A 15,426-nucleotide genomic window follows, 5' to 3' on the forward strand; every position below is an offset into this window, starting at 1 on the left:
AAATTCGTGAAGCGTTCCACATTTTTCTCTATGAGCCCTTTTTGCCGTGCTTTTCTGGCTTCCAGCTATTGCATGAACGCGTTGACAGAGTATGGGTCAACCTGGAGCTGATTCAGCAGTTAGATGCTGGGTTGTTTTTTTTATTGTTTTCTTCTTTTTTTTAAATCCTCAACACTGACACAGTTGTGCACTGCTAGGCTGGGGTTGGGGACTTGGTCTCGGGGTACGAGTTGACTCTGTGGCCCGAGAGTGGTTTGGGCTCCGCCCCCTTTTATGCTTGTCTCGGCAAGCGCGTACGCTAAATTGGATACGACACAGAGAAGATTAGCATGGCCCCTGCGCAAGGATGACACGCATATTCGTGAAGCGTTCCCCATTTTTTGAGTGTAGTTCTGCAGTAGTAAATGTTTAAATCCATTTACTCCTAATAATTATAAATCATAAATTATTAAAATTGTTACATTTATAACAATTGTTATAATTGTAACAATGTTAATCAATTTGTAATCTTAGCCATGCTCTTCCAGTTTCTTCTTAGGGTGAAGCACATGGACCTAAAACTTTTTTGTTTAACGACACATTGCAATCCGTGTCACCACAGTCCTGGTGAAGTGTTCAGTTGTCTTTCTCCATCTGCCCAATTCACGTACGCTCTTTCAGAGGGAGACGATATTTTTGTTTGATTTTTCTTTTTTGGGGGGTGGTTAGAGGGCTATCCATTTGAGATTAGCGTCAGCCAAGAATAAATGATCAAATAAACACAGGAATTATTCTTCAATCACGATATGATATTGAAATATAATGGTTCTTTCCCTGTTTCAGCCTGATCAAGCTCGCTGGCTTCTTGCGTGTCATATATCACAGGATCCTCACTTTCCACTCTAATCTTGCTTAGATAGTTACCTATTAATTTTCAAATGTACTGCAAGCAATTAAAGTAAATGAAAACATGCTCTTTGAGGCAAATTTTTAAATTTCAAAATTTTTTTCACATCTGTCTTGTTGTTTTGTTCTATGGTGGCGCAGTGATTAGCACTATTGCTCATTTTTAAATTTGAATGTGTTAGCCTTGCGACCGACTGGGTATACCCTGCCTCTAACCCTACGGTAGCTGGGATAGGCTTTGTTAGGTTCCAGCCCCCCACGGAAGAGAATGGATGGACTCTAAACTGTAAAAACAAAAGAAAATCCTTAAATATTCTTGGCAAATATCATCTCAGTACCTGTAAAACTGTCAGTCTTTTGAAGTTGTTTCACTCAAATCATATTGAAACAAAAGGGAGTTTTTAAGTAACATAATTATCTGATGCATATTCATTATTATTTTTTATTTTTTTCCCCAAGGAATTGGTCAAGGGGTTCCTGTCGTAGCCTTGATCTTTGAGGGTGGTCCCAATGTGATCCTGACTGTGCTGGAGTACCTTCAGGAGAGTCCTCCTGTCCCAGTGGTGGTGTGTGAGGGGACCGGCCGAGCTGCTGACATATTGGCCTACGTCCACAAGCAAACTGAGGAGGGAGGGTAGGATGAGCATTCACTGATGGCATGAAAACAACCAAAATTTGCCAACAGTAGAATTTACTGAATAAAAATTAAAATTTCAACTTAAATTTTAGATAAGAAAAGCAAAACTTAACAGTAAACCGCAAATGCTGAGGAACCCTATATGCAACCAAAGAAAGTTGAAGGATTTCAGTCATTTTATTAAAACTTCCAGTGTGCATTTAAAATCTTTGAAGTTGTCAAAGTGAGACGATTTCTGAATCGTGATACTGTTATTGCTAAATAATTTGCTGCTTTAATTGACACAATTTTTCGTTCTTTTTGTCTTTCTTTTAATAATAATTCTTTTTAATAATGATAACAATACTTTTTGTGGCTTTTATTCATTTCTGACATCTATTTCCGACTTGTAAATAGCTCCGTTCACATAAACATTCAGGCATTTTTTTATGAAACACAAGAGATATGTATATGTCAGTAGCATTGGGTTTTACAATAAGAGTAGGACTTGTTAGATGATTTGAAGTGAAATTAAATGGAGTATATGAGTTAGAATATGTAATAAAATAAAGAAAAAAAGTAATTTGCAAAATGGTATTAAAATACATTAAGTGATTGTAGACCTGCAGTATTTAAACATGGTGTTTAAGCTTATTATTTATGTTATTGGAACAGGAAATGTTATTTCTGAAGATAGGAATGTAGAAGGGCCAGTAAACTAAGAGCTTCACTTTCATGCACAGCTTTCTTGTCACCATGACACACCAGTGCAGCATCTACATTACTGCAGACGCAGCACCACTCTGTGTATAAACGTTTTTGCTCCTCTCTCCCTTTATGAACAAGGCCCAAATATACTTTAAATCTTCCATTTGGGCTTCAGTTCAACTTGGTCACCATTTGATGAACCAAACAGAACCACATCAATCGTAAAAGCAGAGACGAGCTTCTGAGACCACCAAAAGTGGAACTTCTAAGAGAAATTGTCTACAAACATTATGAATAGAATCAATGACAAAAGGCATCCCTGGTGGAGGGTTGTTTATCTCAAGCACAGAACGACCACCCACCTTTAAACCCTCTGTTTCCAAGGACCAGCCAATATGAAAGAATTAAAATAAGTGTTTCTCATTTTCCCTTAAAATTAAAAAGTCATAGTTTACTTCATATTTTACACTTGCCTCTCTGTGATCCACCAGTGGGATCTGCCCCACAGTTTGAGAAACACTGGGATGAAATAAGGGGTTGCTCCAAGGCGAAATATAGGATTGAAAAAGTTTTTTTTTAATCATGCAGCGCCACTGGAGTGCATTCAAAGCATAAAAAATATGGCTGAAACAGTTCATCTTTAGTTTTTCATTATTAAGGATCTATTTGTTGTCCTAGGACAAAAGGAGTAGTGTATCACAACATTAAGAAAAGAAATTTGTGTAGCTCTTTGGATAAATTGTTCCTTCTTTCAACAGTACTAGTCCAGCACTTCATGCAACCCTAAAACACTATCATATTAATATTGCTAAACAAGTGTTATATGGGTAATACGATGGAATCAAACCCATAAAGCATTTTATAGCTGTGTATTTTAGCAGTTTAACTTTTCCACAGCGGTCTCCCTGATGGAGTGGAAACAGACATTATTGCAACCATCAAGAAAACCTTCAACTTCAGCCAAGGTGAAGCAATCCATCTCTTTCAGACTCTGATGGAGTGCATGAAGAGCAAAGAACTGGTAAACTTCCACTTTCTTAATCACATTTAGTTGCTCTTAATTCTTATTTATATTCACTCATTTTCTCCGACTGTGACAGTGATTTGTGAAGTTCAGAGGGATTAAACAGAAATGTATAAAAACTAAAAGCACCAGAAATTGTGAAAGAAGGTGGTTTGGATTTCAACCTAAACAGGGGGTTTTCGAAGTATGATGGGCCCCCCCACCCAAACAAAACTGAAACTTTACCTTGACAGAAAGACACACCACTGAGGAAGGGTTTGGGAGATGCAAGCAAAAGCATAACTTTACCAATAATTTGTGGCGTATAACCTTGTATTTTGTTCTTCTTTTGTTCTGTTTGTTTACATTTTGATATCCTTAAAACTGCGATAAAACTCAACTTTTGATAGATCTTACATTTTTTTTAACACGAGTCTTCCTAAATAGCAGAATTGGTTTCAAAACTGTTGGACTGAGATGAATTACAACTTTGAGTTTAAAGAGATGAGCAGAAGCACTCTCCAGTAAAAGAAAGACAAAAGGCAAAACAATTAATCCATATCATAATCATATGTCTTCCAACAGTTATGAAAAAAAAAAAAATCTAATTTTTGGCAATTGCACAGTTTTACTTAAAATTGATCTAAATCAGTAACATTTTTTACTTTCATAATTAAGAAATAAAATAAAAGTAGGACATCAAGTCCTTTATTTGTAATTACACGTATAGATTTTGATTGGTACTGGACAATAAAGACATAAGAGAAGAGAAGGTTAGCCGAGCCTAAAAATAAGGATTTTGTGTTTCTTTGTAGAGATGGATTGAGACCGATAAGGAACACAAATGCTGGTGCAAATTGTATTATGTTTCACATCTCTTCTTATACACTTCTCTGTTACTCTTCCTCTACCTGATTGAAATCCTCTTAACCTCCTGAGCCAAACAATACACTAATGCAGAGAGGACTGTGGATGTAATGTTATAGAATAGAATAGATTAGAAAAGAATAGCTTTTTATTGTCATTGTACTTGTACAACAAAATTGTGGATGTAAAATCTGCCTTCTTGCATATTGGTGACAACTGGTGATTTTTCTAAGTGGGGGATTTTTTTTGTTGGTATGATTTCAGCTTCAACCATGTGGATAATGTCTGTGGGAGCCTTATTATAAGTGTTTTTTGTGTTTTGTTTTTTAAAGATCACAGTGTTTCACATCAGTTCTGAGGAACATCAAGATATTGATGTAGCCATTCTAAGGGCCTTACTACAAGGTTAGTGGATTCATTTTCTCTGAACCTTTTTATATCTCATTTTCTTTAATAAAGGAGCCAAGAATGAAAGTCACGTAAAGTTGATTCAGTCTGTTCATACACTATAGTCATTGGCATTTGGAGGTTAAGATTTCAAGACTTGGTAATGTTGTTTTTCTGATATAGATATGCTTTGAGAACCTAGTTCCCCCCAGTGTGGCCTTTTCTTTCAGCTCTGAGGAGATCATGTTGCTCACATTCACATGGCCTCCTTATTCCAACAATCACTGAGCTCTGTCTCTCACAGCTGTATCCCACCCTTCTCTGTATCCTCTTTAATAAAAAAGATTTTATTAATGTCCTGCCATTATTCTTTGAATCTTTTTATTGTAAAATTGTATAGGAGAATAATATACTTAAAGTGTTAAATCAAAACGCAAGCAGTCTTAGTTTTGACAAACGTTTCTCTTAACAAAACGCGTGAATGGGGTTAGGTACGTTCAGAAGATAAAAGTTGAGGCCTGTGGCTTAAATATCCACTTAGGCAAATATTTGTCAGTCTAAGGTGCTGTTTTCATAGTATAGCACTAGCTCACCCTTAAAAAGATCATGGGGTGCAACCACTGTTTTGCTTTTAAAAATATTGGGGTTTCTTCAGAGATCCTTGAGTTTTCTACTGAGATATAGATTGTCTCTTATACACATATTGTTAATGGGCAGTGCACTATTTTTTCTTTGTTTTTGTTTTGTTTTGTTTTGTTTGTTTTTTGTTTCTTTGTTTTTTTTTGTTTTTTTTTTAAACAACAGACTAATTTCAATCAAACCTAAGAGTGTAAATGGTTCCATCCAGAGACCTGTGCAGATTAGACTAATTACTTGATGGAAGCATGAAAAATTAACCGTTATTTTTGCACATTTGCTTCCTTTTTCAGTTTCCATTTGCAGGTAAAATGAGACACAAACAAAAAGATGGGAGAAAATGACCTCAGATTGAAGAACTTACTTTCCTTTTTTACATCCAGACAACATAAATTATGTGTACTGTGGTCATGACCATTCGATTCAGATGGCTCCTAAAGTACAATCAGGTAGATTAGTGTAGAAGAGACCAGTGGACTGAGCAGGATTTACTTTGTAGTCTAATCTGCTCTGTAGCTGTATTAGTGTGTAATTGACTGTATTACTGCGCTGGACATGCTCTGCTAATGCCCTCTAATCCTGTGTGTTGGCTAACGGGAAATACACAGTTAATAAGGCTTTAGTTGCCTGTGAAGTAATATGTGTTTCTGTGTGTTTACACATAGCTTTACCTGTGTGTTTCAGGCACAAACGCATCTGCCTTCGATCAGCTGGTCCTGACTTTGGCCTGGGACCGTGTAGACATTGCCAAGAATCATGTGTTTGTGTACGGACAGCAGCTCCTGGTATGTCTGCATGTTTGTTTGTGTGTGTGTGAGCCACAACTCCCAGGAATGTTTGCTTAGCTCAGCATTAGCTACAAACCTTTGCACTCACCCAAAATAACCCCAGAATCATTGTTGACCACAGTTTGTAGTCTGAAGACCCAGGAGACTGTGTTTGGGCAGGCTGCCACGAATTACTTGTCTTGACTGTAACGTGAACCCTGTTACAGTTGTCTTCATAAGCAGGCCTCAGTGCCTTTGTTTATTTTAAAACTGGAGGACTTCTGGCTCTTGTGTAAATGAGAGAGTGGATAATATTTATTTTTATTTGTATTTGTGTTTTTGTTTTGTTTTTTGGTCTTCCTCCTCTCTTAATTTTGTTTTATAGATATTTTCTATAAGAGAATGCTTCATACCAGCACGTGTATTTTTGTGTGTGAAGGTGAGCTCTTTGGAACAAGCAATGTTGGATGCACTTGTAATGGACAGGGTGGACTTTGTTAAGCTGCTCATAGAGAATGGAGTGAGCATGCACCGTTTCCTGACAATCAGTCGGCTCGAGGAGCTCTACAACACGGTACTATCCTATGTTATGTCATAGCCACTTAATGAGAGAGGTGATGGATATAAAAGATGTCATTTTAAATGTGTGGTCTTTGTATTTTTTTATATTGTAGAAGCAACCTCCCAACAACCCAACTCTTCTTCACCTTGTTAGAGATGTCAAACAGGTAATTGTGTAAATTGATAGTAAATTAAGCAATCTTTTTTTCCTGATATTAAGTGTAATCCTCTTAATCTATGTTTATTGCACATTTTTACAGAGCCATCTGCCTCCAAACTATAAAATCTCTTTGATTGACGTTGGCCTGGTTATTGAGTACCTGATGGGCGGGACTTACAGGTGCAACTACACCAGGAAACGCTTTCGAATCATTTACAACAATCTTCATGGAAATAGTAGGGTGAGAAATGGCTGATATTTTTAATGTGTCATAAAACTCTTCTACTTTGTATTTTATTTTAACTTTTAGCCATCAGTGCTGGACAGACCTGGCATACCCAAATGTGTAGTGAGGGTGCATTTGGAGTGTCTTATGGAGGCCCTGATTTGCAAAAACTTCAGTTCCTACCCTAGCAATCCAAAGATGGCTGCGGAGATCGAGAATCGTGGACCATGTTTCGCACCTCCATTGCTGAAGCTGCTATATGGAGCTATGGCCACAAGGTGTCTTGATAACCCCAAAACCAGATATTGGACACCAGAGGTGAACAGAACATTCAGGATATAGAAGGAGACTTGTTGAGCTTGGGTTGGCTTGTAATGCCGTAGATGCGGCTGACAGGTACTGACTGGCCAAGTGAACTCTGTCCCTAGGAGTAACTGAAGCAAAAACTGTGGTGTGCGAGGAGCTCGGTGAAATCCTCAACTATGGTCAGAAGAAGCCTTGGGAAGTGACCAGAAAATTAGTTTGCAGGCAGATACAAGTGGCAGAAATGAGCTTCTTCTGAAAGGTGTTTGGCTTTCCCTTAGAGTTAGGGTGAGGGCCCGGCCATTCAGGAGGGGCTCAGAGTAGAGACGCTACTCCTCCACATCAAAAAGACCCTGTTGAGGTGATTTGGGCATCTGACAAGGAAGCATCCTGGACGTGAGGTGTTTTGTAGGTTGTTTCCTACAGGTCAGGCCCAGGACGCACTGGATAGACTGTTTCTCAGCTTGCTTGGGAACACCTCTCTGACGCCCCAGATGAAGTGGAGGAGGTGGTGGATGAGAGGGAGATCTTGGTTTATTTAATTAGACTGCTATCCTTGCAGCCCATTCTCACATATGCAGCAGAAAATGGATGGATTTAGGCCAACATTTTTGTTTTTTATCTTGCCAAGCTAACAAGCAAAAATTGTCAACAAAACTTGTTGGTGACATTGTTGGTTGACACATTTTGGGCTTTAATATGTATAATTTGTTATGAAGGGTTAGTCTGTTGTTATGAACAAGTAGTCTACTAAATGTGAATATGGGTTCATGTTTTTGCACAGAGGTCTGGGCGAAATACAGCAGGTCCTGGTTTGAGAAAAAGTCATGAGTCTTTTAGCATGCAGGCTGACAAGAAGGAGAAGACAAGGCACAACCACTTTATCAAGACTGCGCAACCGTACAAACCCAAGGTAAACATGCCTAAAAGGCTGTGGTGAATTAAAGCCTCTGCATATCTGGAAGCAATGTTGAAAGTAAGGTCTGTCTCCTTCTTAACCCCCCATTGTTCATTTCATTTCACTTCTCTTCTCAGCTCGAGTCTTCCACCGAGCAGAACCAAAAGAGAAGCAAAGAAGAGATTGTGGACATTGACGACCCAGAGACGCGGCGTTTCCCCTACCCTTTTAATGAGCTCTTGGTCTGGGCTGTGCTGATGAAAAGGCAGAAAATGTCACTCTTCCTCTGGCAGCATGGAGAAGAAAACATGGCAAAGGCACTGGTGGCCTGCAAACTCTGCCGGTCTATGAGCTATGAGGCCAAGAAGAGCGATGTAGTGGATGACACCTCAGAGGAGCTGAAGGAGTACTCAAAGTAAGATTTTCTATGACTTTTGATAAGTTTCAGATATGAGTGAAATTTTCTTTTTATATATCAGGAGTGAAATAATCGTGTGGGTTGTATTGCAGTGAGTTTGGGACGTTGGCAGTAGACCTGCTGGAGCAGTCATTCAGGCAGGATGAGACTATGGCCATGAAGCTTCTGACTTATCAGCTAAAGAACTGGAGCAACTCCACCTGTTTGAAGTTGGCTGTCTCGTCTCACCTACGACCATTTGTGGCTCATACCTGCACCCAGATGCTGCTGTCAGACATGTGGATGGGACGACTGAATATGCGCAAGAACTCCTGGTACAAGGTTCATGTTCCATTTAGATTCTATTTTTGGTAGAAGATAAAGCTGGTATAATTTTCATGTGACATTTAGTGCTTTGCTTCCAGATCTAATATACAAAAATTGCTATCAGTACCTTTTATTTAAAAATGGTCAACAATTAGGGTCATTAGGGAATAAAGCATTTATTTAAGGAGGTCATACTCTGAAATCAAGGTTAGACCTTAAGCAGCTAATGAAGCTGAGTTACACTGTAGTGATTAATCATACTATAGAAAAGGAGAAAAGTATTTAGATTTGTGAAAAGCAGCAAAATTGGTAGTGCACACATCAGGTTAGTTTTTCTCTTAAATAGCAAAATTATGGGTTTCACCACTGTTTGTAATTCAAAGTACTGTCTCAACAAATATAGCAGTACCCACCCCCATGAGTTTGCATGTATCTGCAGGTGATTCTGAGTATCTTGGTGCCTCCTGCCATCCTCCTGCTGGAGTACAAATCCAAGGCTGAGATGGCTCACATTCCTCAGAGTCAGGATGACCACCAGATGACCATGGAGGACAGCGAACACAACTTCCAGAACATAGCTGAAGACATTCAAATGGTTAGATTTACTCACTGTCTTTGTCTTGTGTGCACTCTAGAATTCAACAATGTTTCGACAAACTTTATGATCAAGTCAATAATGAAAGACTGAAAAATGAAAAGCTGTCAATTTGTTCTAGTTGAGCAGTACTAAAGGCTGTATCTATGTATAACAATGAAAAGTGGGAAAACTGTAATATTTAGATAATTAAATCTTTTTTCCTCATTGTGTAATTTGGGCCTGTTTAATGTTTTTTGCAGGATGTGTTTAAGGAGACAAGATCCCATGACCACGTGGAGGCAAAAAGTGACATGGAGACGCATGTTCGTTCCAGGAAGCTGCCTTTAACCAGGAAAATCTATGCCTTCTATCATGCTCCTATTGTCAAGTTCTGGTCCAATACGGTATGAAGATTACAGTGAAAGCGCATACATATATATGGAAAAGCAAGTTGACTACAATCTTCTCAGACACTTAAATTATCTTTTTGCCAGCATTGCTTCACTTAAGAAATTTAGTTGCCAAATATCCTTCAACTAAAGCCAACATGCACCCTTGTGTCAGGGAATCAGATGCCATACAAGAGGTTTCTGCCACAACTTTATCTACTCCTTGGTGCATGGAGAAGGGGATAAAGTCTGAAGAAGTTAAAACTCCAGCAATACGTGTATAGGAAAAATTCAGTAAAGCAATAAAGTTGTTGCTCGAGACTTAACGACTTCAGGTAATCAAACATCATTGAGACAGTAGAAGGTACAAGGGGCAGCCCTGATTGATCTCACAGTATCTCACACACATGAAAGCTTATGGAACATAATCACACTAAAATATCCAATATAAAACTTACAATTAATGTTTCTAGATTATTGGTAAGAGGTCTTTATAGAATTTTTTTTCTTCTTCTTCTTGTCTTGTATCTGGTATTCATCATTCAGTTGTGGGTTTTGTTTTACCTGTGTTTAGGCAGTCCCCAAGTGGCAAAGCACCACCTTCACCTCCACATCGTTACTTTTTATTTTAAATAAAATACAGTAGAGAGTGGGCAGAAAAGTATGTTCAAATCAGAAGGCAAGGGGTGCACCTTTCAAACAGCAGAGTCTTTCTACTAATTTTCCTTTTGCTGTTTTTATGGAGTTATGTTATAATATATTTTCTTAAATATGCTCATGCACTGTCAGGTTCACACTGTTCTTTTCTCTTGCATTTTTCTCACTGTTGCCCAACACTAGTTCTCAGAAACTTAGGCTGGGAGTGATCTTTGTTGGTTACCGATACATCACTAAAACCCACTAACCTACAGAATATAGCCTCTGCCTACGCTTATCTACATCTGCTTTAGCGGATTTCATCCAAGTTTCAGCACATTACTGGATCACTGCACCGCTGACTTGCCTATCACCCGTGGGATAATGGCCGATTTTTCCAGCAGATCACACCTCACATGTCAAGGTTCAACAGTTTTCACAACTGACTTAATTAACGTTACACTAAGAAACTGGACATGTGTCTGTGGGAGGACATTTTAAGACTTTCCCACAGTTTACAGTGTGTTTGACCTACTTAAAAAATAGAACTACTTAAGTAGCAATTTTATACAAACTTAAATTGAGAGTCAGCGTAACGATGGGAAACAGTAGAGTTAGGCATTGTTTCCTTCCTGAACCCCTCCTGTGCTTAAAAAGTTATGTGACTTAAAAAGCAGAAACTTAAAACTTAAAACATCAAAACTGGCTGATTCGTATAGGGTCAGGTGGGAACTGTTCTCAGATTTAGTTGATTTTGATATGGAATGATATTTGTGTGGAGGCAAAGTCTCTTCAGAAATGCTGACAGTTAAACTTGCTGACAGACACTGCTGATGTTAAGCAGGTATTATGTTCACCGTCTTTGTTTACTGTGTTAGTTTGTTCATGGTTGTTGCTAGGTATAGAACACAAAGTGAAACTGAGGTTGGAAAGGTCTCAAGTTTTGTTACTATTTAACCACAAAACAAACTGCTGGAAAATTGAAATTTGATCTGAGCTATATCTATATCTGTCTGTCTGTCTATCTGCCTGTCTCTGTCTGTTTTCTATCTGAGAGTCTGATTATATATATCAGTTTGATAAAATAATAAACTAAAATAATAGAGTGTCTGTGTAAAATAGTACAATATCTGGCTATGCAGAAGTTGAAGAAATTTACTTAAAACCACATGCCAGCCTCATGGTGCCTCTAAAGAAAAAGTTGCACTCGACAAAAACATCAGGCTTCTGACACTTATTCATTTCTGCACAAGAAAACATGTTCAGCAAATAGTAATAATATAGTAATGTGATACAAATTACACGTTTAAAGACTAATTTGATGTTATAGTATGACAGTTTGTCTGTGTAGGTTCTCAGTCATTTAGGTCATGGTAGTTTAAGGAGCTTGGAAAGAAAGTGACTGGACTTCTTAAAGTTTCTGGAAGACATTGCAAATCTCACCCAAGAGGGTTCTTCAGTTCTAAAACCAAATGGTGGAGAGTCCCAGATATTTAAACCCTAGTGCGGATTGTCCCTTAAGAGGGTCATTGACTCGCTATTATAAGAATATTACTACTGTGTGATGAGGCTCATGATTAATAGTAGGTGAATGACTTTTTTTGCTTTTTTTCCAAGCTCCTTAGACTAGTATGACAGTTGTACTTTAAAGTCTTCTGTATCGTCTTCTCCTGTGTGACTATAAGATCATCTCGCTCCATCTTACTGGGATTTAAGTCACTCCTTACCTCTTTTCACCCTTCCCAGTGTTTGATCACAAGTTTCTGTTTGCTTTTTGATGGTGGAGTTTTTTCGGTGGACGCAGTTCAGTGTTTTGATTGGTTTTCCTGTTGCCTTCTGTGGGTCGCCTGGTTGTCGGTGGGTAGTAAAGACAAGTTTGCATGATAGGAGCAGTAGAGGAGAGCAGCAGAGTGGGTTTCCTGTAGTTATTGACTTTCTTTGAACATATGGCTGCACAGTATATGTCATATAGGTACTCATATTTAAAGTGTTACCAGAACTGAGGATTATCATTGTCATGATTATTTATATTTATATTTTGGTGGTTTCCTCACTTAAGTGGTAGGGTCCATGTGAGGCTGGGAAAGACATAAGTGTGGGGACTGAGTAGTAGAGTCGGGGGGGAGTTGGCAGCTTGCAGTGAGGCTGCATTCATTTCATTTAATTTTTTTAACTTTGTGTCATTGACATTTTATTTTATTAAAATGTTTGCAAAATAAACGGTACCTTTTCCACCATTCTATTGCCTACAGACCTGCTTCGTCAACATCCTTTTTAAACCTTTTGTTGCCAAACATTAAGAACTCCCCCTTGTTTGGTTTCTTGGTGGCACACTCATCCTGTTTCTTGCATCCTCCTCTAACACAACAGCCATCTGCATGGCCTCTTTTACCACATCCATGAACCTTCTCTTTGACAGCTCTGTTTTTCATATCCTCTGCCAATTATGTCAGGGATCCCTCTTCTGCACATGTCCAAAGAGGGCAAATGAATTACTAAGCCCAAGAGTTGTGACTAATATTGGGTTGTTAATATATTACAGTAAATGTGCTGCTTGTAAGAGGCCCTAAAGCCTTTATGGTTAGGTATTTACTTTTCAATTTATCACTGTGAGTAATCAGTTTTATATTAAATGCACTGACTAAACAGGTTTTAATAAAAATAACAATTGTTTGAGCATTTTCATTTCCATTTATCAAGTAATCCACCAAAGTGCCCCATTAATACCTTCTGGGAACTGAGAGTTGTGAGTTTCACTTGAGACGGAGAGGGCTGAATTTCTCTCACAATATTTATTCAGACTGCTAACCACCAGCTGAGCTCTGAGCCCAGAGACTTCAGGGAAATGAATATTTGTTCCCAACTCAAAGTGATGAGGTTCAACCCTTTAGAAGGACTTTAACTGACCTCATCTCAAAATAATTAACAGAGGAAGTTATCTGAATTAGGGGCTCTTAGTAAGCCAGGGCCGTTTTCCATTTCCGTCCCCTCTGATTTATATACTATAGGGAATCTGGTGTGCATTGTTTCACATTTGAGGTACATGTAGGAGGGATGGGAGGGAGGAATTTTTCTTCTTTTCTTTTTTTAAATGAACCTTACTTTATTTGTCTCCCATATTCAGCTCTTCTACTTGGGCTACTTGATGTTGTACACATATGTGGTGCTGGTGAAAATGCCTCCATGGCCTTCTCCTCAAGAGTGGCTGGTCATCCTCTACATCTTTACGTCTGCCATTGAGAAAATCAGAGAGGTGCGTGGATCAGAAGTGTTCCTTTTTCAGATGCATTAGTCTTCAGAAGTTCATTGTCCAAAATGAGTTTGCATTTCATAGGAATACACAGAGGTTAGCTTTTTATTACAGCTTCTTTCTGGAGGACTGACTGTTGTTTAATGTCTTTCTGATTTCACTTCTCTTATCTATTACTGCTTTTACTCTCTAGATGTTTATGTCTGAGGCTGGCAAAATAAGTCAGAAAATAAAGGTGTGGTTCAACGACTATTTCAACGTGTCCGACTTCCTGGCCATTGTGACCTTCTTTATTGGTTTTGGCCTGAGGTTGGGCGGAGGCGATGCCTTCGTCCCTGGGAGGACGGTTTATTGTCTTAACATCATCTTCTGGTATGTGCGACTCCTGGATATCCTGACTGTTAATCAACAAGCTGGGCCCTACGTTATGATGATTGCCAAAATGGTGAGTCTTTTCTAAGTTTAGTATTCATTTGAACACAAATTTTACAACAACTTGTGACACTGAGGGTGAGATTGTTGTGCTTGTGGTACGAAAGTAAATTAAGCAATGACTGGTATGTATTTCTAGGAAAATTCAACTTGAGACATGTAGAGTGAATCTCATGTAAAAGGAAAAACATTGCCTCCAGGCTCCTGGGCCTGTCAGACATTGTTTCTGCATAACAGAAATGAAGAACTGCAGACTGAGTTACCTTAGCCCCAGTTTGAGTGTTTTAGTCCTGCAAAACTTTTGCTGTGCTGGTTAACAAGGGGCATCCTCCTTTAGAGGCCCATGAAAACCCCAGAAACCTCAACAATAGTACCTAGCATGCTAGGTGTCCTACCCCCACTCCCACTTTCACCTCTCATGTTAGACATACTGCAGCCCAGCTGGACGACGGCGTCTTCTGAAGCCAATTTGCTGCTTCTCTCAGCACCCTCTGATAATGACCTGATAGCTTGTCAGAAGGCTTGTCCTCGAACCTCCATGCTTTCTGTGTGGTTGTTGGCCACAAATTCTCCTTATCCCATCTCTGCAAGGAGCACCAGCTGCAAATCTGGCTTCTTCTTTTTTCTTAGTTTGTTTCTAAAGTTTGTTCATAATTTAAACAAACTCTCAGATAGAGATTCCTGGCTTTTGTGTATTGATGAATATGCCATGTTTATTTTCACTTTTTTAATCACTTTGAAAATTCATATTTAAACAGCACCATCTGCAGGTATTGTACCGCACTATGTTATCCTAAACTGCCCCATTTATTGTGCTATTAAAATATAACATCACATGTTATGGCATAGTTAAATATAATATTGGATGAAATGATGAGATAAACTCTGAAGCTGGTTCATTTTATTTGGCATTCTGTGATGAAACACTAAATTGCTTCCTTACTGGGACTAAACGATTATGAGCTAGCTTAGCACTTACTTGAGCTAAACTGATTAGCCTGGCTTTGTCCAAAGCTTAAACATGTCCATCAATCAGCTCCTTTAAATTCTGACACCCTTTAAAAATAAATGATAATAATAATAACAATAATGATAATAATAATAATAATAGTAATTTCATTATTTATTGCAAAGTGAATTTTTTTTTTAAAGGGGATTGTATGGCATCACACTTAATTTGAAGTCTAATTGGTGCACTTCCAGGTGTTGATATATGGATTATTTTTTAAACCTTTGGAAAAAAACAGACACATTATTTTTGCTTGTTTTCAGTTTTGTTTTGTTTTTAGTTAAGCTAACTATGCTAGCTGGAGCTTCATATGTAGTTGGCATTTAAATAAATAAATATTGTGTATATTTGACTAAAGTCTACTATATATACGGTATTTAAAAGTAGTGGTA

The 15,426-nt window shown here is 38.3% G+C and overlaps 1 protein-coding gene and 2 non-coding genes across 7 annotated transcripts in view; all 3 read left to right on the forward strand.

Annotated features, from left to right (window-relative positions):
- LOC112847479 (U6 spliceosomal RNA) overlaps positions 1–26 on the forward strand; it is a 106-nt gene extending 80 nt beyond the window's left edge. The window contains exon 1 of the small nuclear RNA XR_003221038.1: positions 1–26. This exon is cut by the window's left edge and continues 80 nt beyond it. This is a non-coding gene — a small nuclear RNA (U6 spliceosomal RNA).
- trpm7 (transient receptor potential cation channel, subfamily M, member 7) overlaps positions 1–15,426 on the forward strand; it is a 100,867-nt gene that overhangs the window by 57,443 nt on the left and 27,998 nt on the right. For 4 of the 5 annotated variants that reach the window (XM_025907322.1, XM_025907323.1, XM_025907318.1 and 1 more), the window contains exons 8-21: positions 1,345–1,519; positions 3,107–3,230; positions 4,412–4,484; positions 5,787–5,887; positions 6,309–6,443; positions 6,544–6,597; positions 6,691–6,831; positions 7,904–8,032; positions 8,155–8,432; positions 8,528–8,756; positions 9,181–9,336; positions 9,579–9,722; positions 13,468–13,596; positions 13,787–14,038. In XM_025907322.1, the coding sequence (XP_025763107.1) occupies positions 1,345–1,519; positions 3,107–3,230; positions 4,412–4,484; positions 5,787–5,887; positions 6,309–6,443; positions 6,544–6,597; positions 6,691–6,831; positions 7,904–8,032; positions 8,155–8,432; positions 8,528–8,756; positions 9,181–9,336; positions 9,579–9,722; positions 13,468–13,596; positions 13,787–14,038 (2,120 nt within the window). Of the gene's footprint in view, positions 1–1,344; positions 1,520–3,106; positions 3,231–4,411; positions 4,485–5,786; positions 5,888–6,308; positions 6,444–6,543; positions 6,598–6,690; positions 6,832–7,903; positions 8,033–8,154; positions 8,433–8,527; positions 8,757–9,180; positions 9,337–9,578; positions 9,723–13,467; positions 13,597–13,786; positions 14,039–15,426 lie in introns of those variants that run through there. The other variant, XM_025907324.1, reaches the window with a different exon arrangement.
- On the forward strand, positions 276–381 carry LOC112847410 (U6 spliceosomal RNA). The gene has a single exon (XR_003220949.1). It is a non-coding gene; the product is annotated as a U6 spliceosomal RNA (small nuclear RNA).

Source organism: Oreochromis niloticus, linkage group LG1 (genome assembly GCF_001858045.2).
Source record: "Oreochromis niloticus isolate F11D_XX linkage group LG1, O_niloticus_UMD_NMBU, whole genome shotgun sequence".
Taxonomy (NCBI): domain Eukaryota; kingdom Metazoa; phylum Chordata; class Actinopteri; order Cichliformes; family Cichlidae; genus Oreochromis; species Oreochromis niloticus.